General features: G+C 53.9%; 1 protein-coding gene across 5 annotated transcripts; it reads left to right on the top strand.

The window, feature by feature from the left end:
• Positions 1–317: 317 nt before the first annotated feature.
• Ly6h (lymphocyte antigen 6 family member H) lies at positions 318–2,899 on the top strand. 5 transcript variants are annotated; one of them, XM_006241783.5, is made up of 5 exons: positions 409–550; positions 808–925; positions 1,381–1,508; positions 1,949–2,065; positions 2,301–2,897. In XM_006241783.5, exons 3-5 carry the CDS (start codon positions 1,442–1,444, stop codon positions 2,534–2,536), a joined length of 420 nt encoding a protein of 139 aa, XP_006241845.1. In that variant the 5' UTR covers positions 409–550; positions 808–925; positions 1,381–1,441; the 3' UTR covers positions 2,537–2,897. The 5 variants fall into 5 exon arrangements, with proteins under 5 accessions (XP_063119340.1, XP_006241845.1, XP_038934733.1 ...); XM_063263270.1 differs by having other exon boundaries at positions 318–876; XM_039078805.2 differs by lacking the exon at positions 409–550 and having other exon boundaries at positions 573–925.
• Positions 2,900–9,420: the final 6,521 nt, after the last annotated feature.

The following is a 9,420-nucleotide window of genomic DNA, read 5'->3' as shown; positions in this document are numbered from 1 at the left end:
AGACCTGGTATTAGTGACAGTCATTTGTCTGGTGTGAGGTTCTGAGGTGGGGGTGGGGCGAGCGGGCAGAATCAAGGTCTGCTCACTGCTTTTCCCAGGGCCTGGGGGCTCTGAACCTGAAACCCCTTTCCTCCTGTGTGAAAAAAGAGGGAAGGTAGCTGTGGCTTACCCAGAGCTCAGGAGGGACGAAAGGACAGGCGGGAGCGGGAGTGCAAGGTGTGAACCTGGCCAATCATCCTATACCCCGGACCAGGATTGTCATCTCTGTGTGTGGGTGTGGTTGGTGACAAAAGTCCCTAGGGCTGAGTTGCCGGTGGGCGTCGTCATGGGCACTCTTAGGAGTAGAATTGGCTGAAACTACAGGACGCGAGGTGGAGGTTGGGGAGGGAGGAGCCCCAAGGCTGGACGTCTGAACCCCACGGCCCCTACCCCTCCACTTCCCTCTTTCGCTGTGTCTTTGTGCATTTTGCTTCCTTTAGCAGCCAAAGCTCTTCCGAGAATCTGCTAAGGGACCTCGGCCAAGCAGAGGGGGAGGATCCTCCCACGCCGGGTAGGGAGGTGGACAAGGGTGGGGGGCTGCTGCAGCGGGAGCGGGAGACCTAGAAGGGGAGTTGCGCGCGGACGAAGGGCGCCAAGGCCGGGTAGGGCGACCTGCTGCGTGGCCTCCAGCCCTGGGCGCCCCCCGCCCCGCGCGTCTCCCCGCCGCGCGCGGCCCCCGCCCCGGCTCCGCCCCGCCCCTCGCGCGGGGTCCGCGTCTGCGGCTGCGTTCCCCGAAAGACGAAGCTGCGCCCCGGTTCCGGTCCGCAGGGAGACCGAAGGGCATCGCTCCCCGCGCCGCGCCCGCCGCTGAGCCCCGAGTGCGGACACCCCAGGGATGTGAGTGCGCCCCCCACCCCGAGGCCCGCACTCCACGCCCCGATTCGCGGTGAGCGCCGAGGCGCGCGCGCGGGGACCAGGGGAGGGGACTCGGCGCGGGGTTCCCGGCCCCCCAGCCCAGGGGTGGGGACGAGGACGGGGACGCGGCGCGCACCCCTCCCCCGTCGGCAGGTAAGGTGCGCTCCCTCCTCCCGCTTTTCCTGTCCGGACGCACCTACTGCTCCTTGGGGAGAGACGACACCCTCCCCACGCAGGTGCAGGGCGAAGGCTGCGGGGACCTGGCCACCTCACGGGAGAGGGCAGACCTCTCCTCCCTGGAGGGGAGGCAATGATGGTGGATGCTCCCGGTGATGGGTTGGGGGTGGGGCATTGCGAGCTCCTGGACCTCCCACCCCCCCCAGACACCCCGCGCGCTTTTGATTCCTGGGGGGTGGTTATATCCTCAGGCCAGAAAAGGAAGGGTCCTTGGGGTTGGATCCTCTGACCGAGGCTATTTCCCTCCAGGCCTGCGCCCCAGAGGACCCCCGCCTGCAGCCCCCGCGCCTCTCTCAGGCCCTATCGGAGCATGCTGCCTGCAGCCATGAAGAGCCTCGGCCTGGCGCTACTGGCCTTGCTTCTCTGCCCCTCGCCCGGTGAGTCGGGGGCCTGCGGGGAGGGGTCATGTCGCGGGGAGCACCACTTTTATATGTCAGATCCAGCCATCCGGGGCTCTCTACACACCCGAGGGCATCCAGTGCCTTTCCACCTTGCTTCTAGTACTGCGCAGATGTCCCTCAATCTCAGAGATCCACCGAGCTTCCTATTAAGTCGGTGAACCTTTCCTGTGTTGAAACCTACCTATCTTTGGGGGTGCTGTATTCAGGAGTAAGAGGACGGGGGTGGGGGAGGCAGGATGTGTAGGTACAGCGTCAGGGTCAACCTGGAGGCTCAATCGAGTCTTGTGGGAGCGGAACTCTTCTATGGGCATGGTTCTGCCACGATGACTGCAGCAGATTGGGGAAGAAGGGGTGTAGGGTCTCGCTGTCCAGAACTGGGTTCCCCCTGGTCATCCCTCTTTCCGTGCCCTGCCTAGCCCATGGCCTGTGGTGCCAGGACTGCACCCTGGCCAATTCCAGCCATTGCGCCCCGAAGCAGTGCCAGCCCACTGATACCGTTTGTGCCAGCGTGCGGATCACGGACCCCAGCAGCAGTAAGTCTGGTGAGGGGGCGGGGCTACTGAAAGCTAGATCTAGGGGAGAGGTCAGAAGTGTCCTCTGAGTTCCTCTTACCTGGGACAAGAGCATGACTTTGAGGCAAGACAACAATGGCTTCTTCCTTCCTGGCTCCAAGGCTCAAATTGATCTGGAGGGTCCTGGGTTCTAGGGAAGGGACAGAGCTCAGGTGGAAGTGGACCTTAGCCCCTGTGCTTTCCTTCTTTCCCCCAGGCAGGAAGGATCATTCTGTGAACAAGATGTGTGCTTCCTCCTGCGACTTCGTTAAGCGCCACTTTTTCTCAGACTATCTGATGGGGTTCATTAACTCTGGGATCTTAAAAGTCGACGTGGACTGCTGCGAGAAAGATTTGTGCAACGGGGCATCAGCAGCGGGACGCAGCCCCTGGGCCCTGGCTGGGGGGCTCCTGCTCAGCCTGGGGCCTGCTCTCCTCTGGGCTGGGCCCTAAGACCCCTCCCTCCCTCCTGCTGGGCTTTGGAGCTTGTCCCCTGAGCCTGTTGCTGTCCCTTCCCAGCCTAGCCTGGCTGGGGCAGAGACAGCAAGGGCTTGGCATCAAGGTCTGAGGCTCTCAACCTCCCTAGATGTGAGTGAACCTTCTCCGTTTCTCCACCAGGTCCATATCCCAGGCCGCTGGATATCTCCAGGAGTCCAGACATCCTGGCAGGAAGCTGGGGTGGGGGGGAGGGGGAGGGCGAGGGACTCTGGGACTCTCCAGGTTCCTGAGGGGAGGGAGGTCAAGCCAGGGACAGCCCAACAGCCTGGCCTGAGGGGCATTAACTACAGAGAAATAAAGTCACTTCTGAGTCTTGTGCCCGGGTCTGAGCCTGGGTGTTGGAGGTGGGGCATGGTCTTGGTAGAGAGCAATGGCCAATCTAGGCACTGAGAGATCTGACAGATAGGGGTGTGGTCAGGGGTTCAGGGTTGTGGGAGTGTATGGTAAGACACCTGAAGATGCTCTGATTGGGGTTGCTTGGGGCTGGGAGCTTGGGAGGGGACAGTTAAGGAAGGTGGGGTGAGAGTTGAGATGGACAGGATGACAATGTGGGGCTGGCGGAGGGGGGGGGGGGAGTCGTGAGAAGTTTTCAAGCTCACCACCAGTGTAAGATTGCTCCTCGATGCATTCCCCAATGCACATGGCCAGTCTGGGTATGCGCCTCCCCGCAGAACACAGTCAGTGTCTGCTCTTCTGTTCACAGTCACAGGTGCCTGCACACACAGGCACCAAAACATTCTCACCAGTGTCCCCAGCGCCAGCGTGATGTGTCCAGGGTCCAGATGCACATTCCCACCCTTCCTAGGACGCACATTGGCCCAACGGCGGACACCGCTGCTCCTGCTCAGCTCTCTATGGGTGGCTAAGGGTCCTGGGGTTGCTTAAGGTGGAAGTCGAGGTCTCATTTCCTGGACTCTGTTCCTTCACTGGATATCTGCACCGTCTGCCCCACTATGAGTTGGGGTTCAGCGTGGATGGAGTCCTAAGGCCTGAAGATGCTGTTTCCCATGCAAAGTGGCAAAGGTGGGAGAGATGGGGAAGACTTGTATGGGGAGGTGAGCTATACTGGTCTTTCCATCCCAGCTGGTGGTCCTCAGTTTCATCCCTGAGTCCACCCTGCTTCGCTGCTTGCCAGATGCTCACCCCGTGATGCTCCAGGAAAACCCCAGGCATTCTCTGGGGCCTGAATTTTGGCCAGTGCTTCCCCCATGTCACCTGTGGCTGACCCAAACCCATGGTCACCGATGGTTCCTGGACCCCCCAGAAAGAGAACTAGTTCCTGTAGGATCTAGCCTTGACATTATTCCTGGGAACTGTGCTTGAGTGACTGGAGTAAGGCTCAGGCGGGTGACTGGGAAGGGGCAGTCCCTGTCACCACTAGTTGCTGATGTCTGCAATCTGTTGGACACAGCCAAGGACTTGTCCCTAGATGCTTGGTTCCTTTTGCATTTGCACTTTGCCTCAATTGACCCTTCTGCCCCGTCCCTCCTTCTAAAGCACTCCTTGTGCCTGGTGACTAGGGACACGGAGCACAGTTGGTGCAGGGCAAAGATGTATGTGGAGGGAACAGGAAGGCTGGGAGTAGTGGATGCCTGGGAGAAGTCCGAGGAGCTTCTGGAAAGCCAAGCCGCCCACAGGAGATGAGGAGACTGTATGCGCCAAATGTGTTGTCTTAACGGTGTTTAAAAAACGAACAGGAGCAAGATTCTCTGGCCTCACTGAAGAAATACATGAAGAGAAGAGGAACTCTCTTGACGTACCCTTGAGGGGATTCGGAGGGAGGGGTGACAGGCATAGAAGGCTGGGCCCCCTCAGCAACCTTATTTGAGTTACCAATGTTCTAATCTCAAGGAGAGGTCCATGGCCAGCTTTGGTATGGTATTGGGGTGCCTTCCTCGTTGGTGACAGGTACAGGCTTTCTGGACATAAGTGCTTCCGTGTCCCTTGCCGTGCTTTCTTTTTTTAATTATAGTTTTTATTTGCTGTATTGTGAATGTGTGTCATGGCACACACATGAAGGACAGAGGACATGGGGGGAGTTAGTTCTTTCTCCTTCCATCATGTGGGCTCTGAGGATGAAATTCAGCATCGGGATTGGTTGACAGGGCCTTTATGGACTGAGCCATCTCATCTCCCCTCCTGGCCCTTTTTGCTAGGAATCCACTTAGCAACCTCCTTCCAGGGAGTTAGACTTGGTGTCCTGTGGGTTTTCAAGTTCCAACTTGTCCTGGGGATGGGCGGCTCTGGTTTATTTAGCCAGCCCTTAGACTCAGAGTTGTCTTCAGATTTCTGTCACTGGCTTTGGAGGGTCTATCCTTGTCCTCCAGTGAGGGGCTGAGGTGATCAGCTATGAAGGGTTGGTTTGAGGAATGGGGAGGCAAGCAGAGAGGAAATTTCAGGAGGCTTTAGGTTCTCTAACAAGGTGATGAATCTGTCTTGTTTAGCTGTGTACTGTCAGGGGTTTCTGGATAAAGGATAGAACCTTGCCGACATCCCATCTGACAATATGTCGGCAATGGCTGAATGTCCTTGAGGCCCTTAGTCCATGTCCCTTGAGGAGTCCCGGTTTCTTCCTGCTGACCTTCCGTGCCAGCATTGGCCTCTTCCTAGCATCCATGACTCTATGTAGGTCTGGCAGTTAGGTGGCCACTTCCTTGTCTTGCTCTGTGGTACCACATGTGTGCTATACTGAGGCTGGAGGCATTGAGGTCTATCAAATTCTTGTACAGCCTGGGGCTTCCTGCCTCAGAAGCTCCTCTGTCTTCTTGTGAATCTGTGCTGTGTGTTCTTCAATGTTGACAGGCTTGGTAGCTGCACCCAGACATCATCCACCCGAGCTTCACTGTAGCAGGAGGGAGAGGGTTGTTCTAAGCGGCCACTGTCTTTCAGTGTCATTTATGAAACAACCCAATCTCCACACTGACTTTACAACACGATGCATTTTTTACCTAGACAGGATGCCCAAGAGTTACCATGTCTCTGGTTCTGGCACTGGTCTTGGCCATGCCTTTTCAGTTGGGGGAAACATTTTAATGGCTCCTGAGGCAAATGACCTTTGTTATTCCTCTGGAAACATTGCCACTTCTGCCCTTGATTCTAATATAGGTGAAGTCTCCCATATCCAGAGTCTCCTGTTAGAATCTGTTTTAGAGTTTGCTCTCTGGGGTCTGAAACTGGAGTGCAGGTGCAATCCTCATTCAGACCTATCAGGGCCTCCAAAGGACTATGTAGCTTTCTCCACATGGGCTGCTTGCCTCCCTAGGTGTGAATTGATGGGCTCTCCATAGCTTCTGTGGTAGTATAACGATAGGCCCTTTCCTTTGAAATCCAGTTTGTTATATTTATGTGAGAGGCTGATGTTTTTGGCTTTCTGGGTTTTTCCCCCCGTGGGTGGTTGGTTCATTCGGTAGGAGCGAGCAAATGAGATCTACTGACCAATCAGGGATAGGCCCTGAGTCCCCCAGCTTTTGTGCCTCCAGAAACCTAACTTCCCTTTGCTCCTCTAAGAGGAGTTGCTTAGAAATTTCAAAATAGGGAGCATGTAGCCAAGTGGAGGGGGTACACTGAGCAGGGACATTCCTGTTAATGGTACATCCCAAGGTCCCAGATCAGAGGGAGGTGATGCTATGATGGTGGCCCTCAGGCAGCCCCAGAAGGGCAGGTTGGAGGAGTTGACAGATACAACAAGGATGAAGATTCTTTTGGCTGATGACCATTGGGCTCCTACAGGTTTCCACAGATACCTAAGTGACAGACATGATGGTCTGCTCTCCCTACCCTCTAGCCACCACCCTGGGAAGACAACCTTGGTGTAGTCTGCCTTGGTGAATAGCTAGGTCTGGAAATAAAACAGCAGGAATCCCACCGCCATATTTCTCGTTTAGCTGAGTGGTGTCCCTGCACACACACTGTCAGCATGCTCTAATGCAGACCCCAGCGTATGCCTGATGCTCAGGCAGAGAGGGCTTAATAGGACGGGGCTGGTGAGTTGAAGGTGGAGTCCAGCAGGGATACTTGCTGTACCAGCTATGCAGCCCTAACCCTGGGATAGCAGACCCGAGTCACCTCTCCCAAAGTCAAACCTGCTCACAGCCTCTGAGCTGCCCACGGGAGTTGGAGCCAAGAGGTGTGGTTTTAAAACTCTGCAGTGGGAAGGTGGTATCCACGGCACTGAAGCTGGCCTGATACACAGAAGAGCTTACAGCAGTGAAACAGATGCAAACCACACTACCATTAGCAGGAGAGGAAACCCCCTCCCTGTTTCTAAATTCATTTCTGGCCTCACTGAGGGGTCGAACCACGTGATCTCCGAATGACGACGCCCAACCTTGACTCCAGTTTTCCTGCTCTTTTGTTCAGTTTCTATGTTCCTGGCACAGAGCCTTTGCAAAGGGTGGCTGAGTAGTGACAGAGGCCCTGAAGTCTCTTCCCAGAAGGCCTTTCCACTACCTTAGGAACTATACTCACCTTTGCTCACATTATTCATTCATATTTCAATTAGATTTTACAAGTAAAGGATGGCTGATGAATTTATGAGAGGCTCTTTCCCATCTGTTGACACAACCATGTATGTCCCCAGCTTAATGAGCAGATAATGTAATGAGTTGCGTTGTCAGGTTTCCTGATGGCAAGCCACCTAGGCCCTGGTGACATATTTTCAAACGCCACCACATTTAAACAGGCAGTGTTTAGTCCGCATGTTTGTGTCACAGATTCGCCCACGGTGCCCTGACATCTTCATCAGAGGCAAGTTTAGCACTGTGGCAGCCGGGGCCACAAGCGTCCCCTTCCTTCCATGCTCTGCTTGGAAACCAATGGAGTCCTCTAACACCATGGGCAGCTGTCTGTCAGCAGCAGTGGGTACCCTGTGCCCTCCCAGCTCTCTCCTTTCCCCGTGGGTACAGGGAGTCCCTTACATGGAGCTGAGCACACATCCATCTTCTGTGCTCAGTTCACCTTATTGCTCCCACCCCATATATGAGGAGTAGATTTGAAAGAGATAGGCTATCAAGGATAAGACATGGATCGATGGTAGAGCACTTGTCCAACATATATAGTCCTGGGGTTCAATACTCAGCTTCCCTTAAAAACAGAAGCGTGAGGCTAGGCAGGTGGCTCATCCGTTAAGGACTTCGGTTGCAGAGAACCTGAGTTCAGTTCCCAGCACCCACATAGTGGCTCAAAACCATTGATAAGTTCAGTTCCAAACTCCTCTCCTCACCTCTGTGGGCACCAGGCACCCATGCATACATGCAAGTAAGATATGAACACACATAAAAGAAATCTTAAGGAAACAAAGAGGAGAGAGAGAGAGAGAGAGAGAGAGAGAGAGAGAGAGAGAGAGAGAGAGTAGGTGTTGAGATAGACGTCTTCCTGAGTTGCAGGAAATGCTAGACTGCTTCCATGCAGATTTCTGCTCCCTCTCTGAGAGTTGCACCCTCCCAGTCTGGTCCTGAGCTGTGAGGTGGGACATCTGGGTGATGGGCTTTTGTGAATGTGGAATTAAGGCTGAGTCTAGCCGTTGGCTCTGCTGCTTCTGTTTCAGGCTGGCAGAATGCTGGTCCAGGAGCAGCAGCTGGAAAGCACTAGAAACTATGGGCTGAAGGGAGGTTTCCCACTCAATTCCCTCCAGGACTCTGTACCAGCCATACCTCATAATAAGCAGGGTGGGTACATCAGAAGAGATGGGAAACACTGGGAGATGTGCTGTTTATTAACCATTTTATTACTTGTTGGGTGCTGAGTGCTAGGCTCTACTTCTAGGATGGAGAAGCAGACAAGATAGAAGGGTGGGTTCTCTCATGAATTCTTGTGTGCATGGGCGTGTGCATTCAGGGTATATGGGTAGCTAGGGTATGTGGGTCTTCATTTACAGCGGAAGTTCTCAGGTGGGAGGCACACCTTTGTTTCAGATTCTACAAGGCTGGAAGATGGAACTTGATGATTATGGAGAGTCAAAGTGCTGCAGACCAGAGCCAAATGATCTTAGGCTATTTTTAGTCTCTTTGAAAGTCATTCATTGCTCATTCCTCTGTCTAACCTAACAGCTTTGTGACAATACTAAAAAAACAAAACCACCAGCCTTTACAATGTATTCTTAGCAAGCTACTAGCTTTGACCAATCCAAAAGCTAAGCCGATCACCAGAGAGCATCCGAGAATCCATTAGAGAACTCCCTACTTCGCTTTGCTACGGTGTGACTACCACTGTCTCCAAATGTTTATTTTTTCCCTTCTCATGTATCTGTGGTGTATGTGTACATGTAAGTATGAATGTTCACATGCATGTGCACATGGGTGTGGGTCTCTATGTGCATATGTATCAGCTTGTGGAGGCCAAAGCTGAGGGTCAGAGTATTTCCTGGTGACCCTCCACCTATTCACTGAGGTAAGGTCTCTTGCTGAACCCCAAAGTTCACTTGTACGGCTCGGCCATCTAGGCAGCTTGCTCTGGGGAATCCATCTCTACTTTCACAGCACTGGAGTTACAGGAGGGCTGGCTGATACACTCACCAGATGATTACCTGGGTTCTGGGAATGGAAACTACAATCCTGGTGACTATGACGTGAGTGGCAAGCACTTTAACTACTGACCCATCGCCCCAGCCCCTTGACCAATATATTTAAAAGTATTTTGATTTATAGCTTTCTTTGATCTGTTACTGTCTTTGTTAGGGTTTCCATTGCTATGAAGAGACACCGTGACCAAGGCAACTGATAAAAAAGACAGCATTTAATTTGGGCTGGCTTATCGTTTCAGAGGTTCAGTCCCTTATCATCATGGAGGGGAACATGGCAGCCTGTAGGTAGACATGGTGCTGGATAAGGAGCTGAGAGTCG

Source organism: Rattus norvegicus, chromosome 7 (assembly GCF_036323735.1).
Source record: "Rattus norvegicus strain BN/NHsdMcwi chromosome 7, GRCr8, whole genome shotgun sequence".
Lineage (NCBI taxonomy): Eukaryota > Metazoa > Chordata > Mammalia > Rodentia > Muridae > Rattus > Rattus norvegicus.
The sequence above is the reverse complement of the archived record's forward strand: the minus strand, read 5'-3'. Positions and strand labels throughout refer to the sequence as shown.

Excerpts from the sequence above, each read along its gene's own strand:
- Ly6h (XM_063263270.1), top strand. Across the intron at positions 1,509-1,948 it reads GCTTCTCTGCCCCTCGCCCG|CCCATGGCCTGTGGTGCCAG; the intron begins GTGAGTCGGGGG and ends TGCCCTGCCTAG. Across the intron at positions 2,066-2,300 it reads GATCACGGACCCCAGCAGCA|GCAGGAAGGATCATTCTGTG; the intron begins GTAAGTCTGGTG and ends TCTTTCCCCCAG.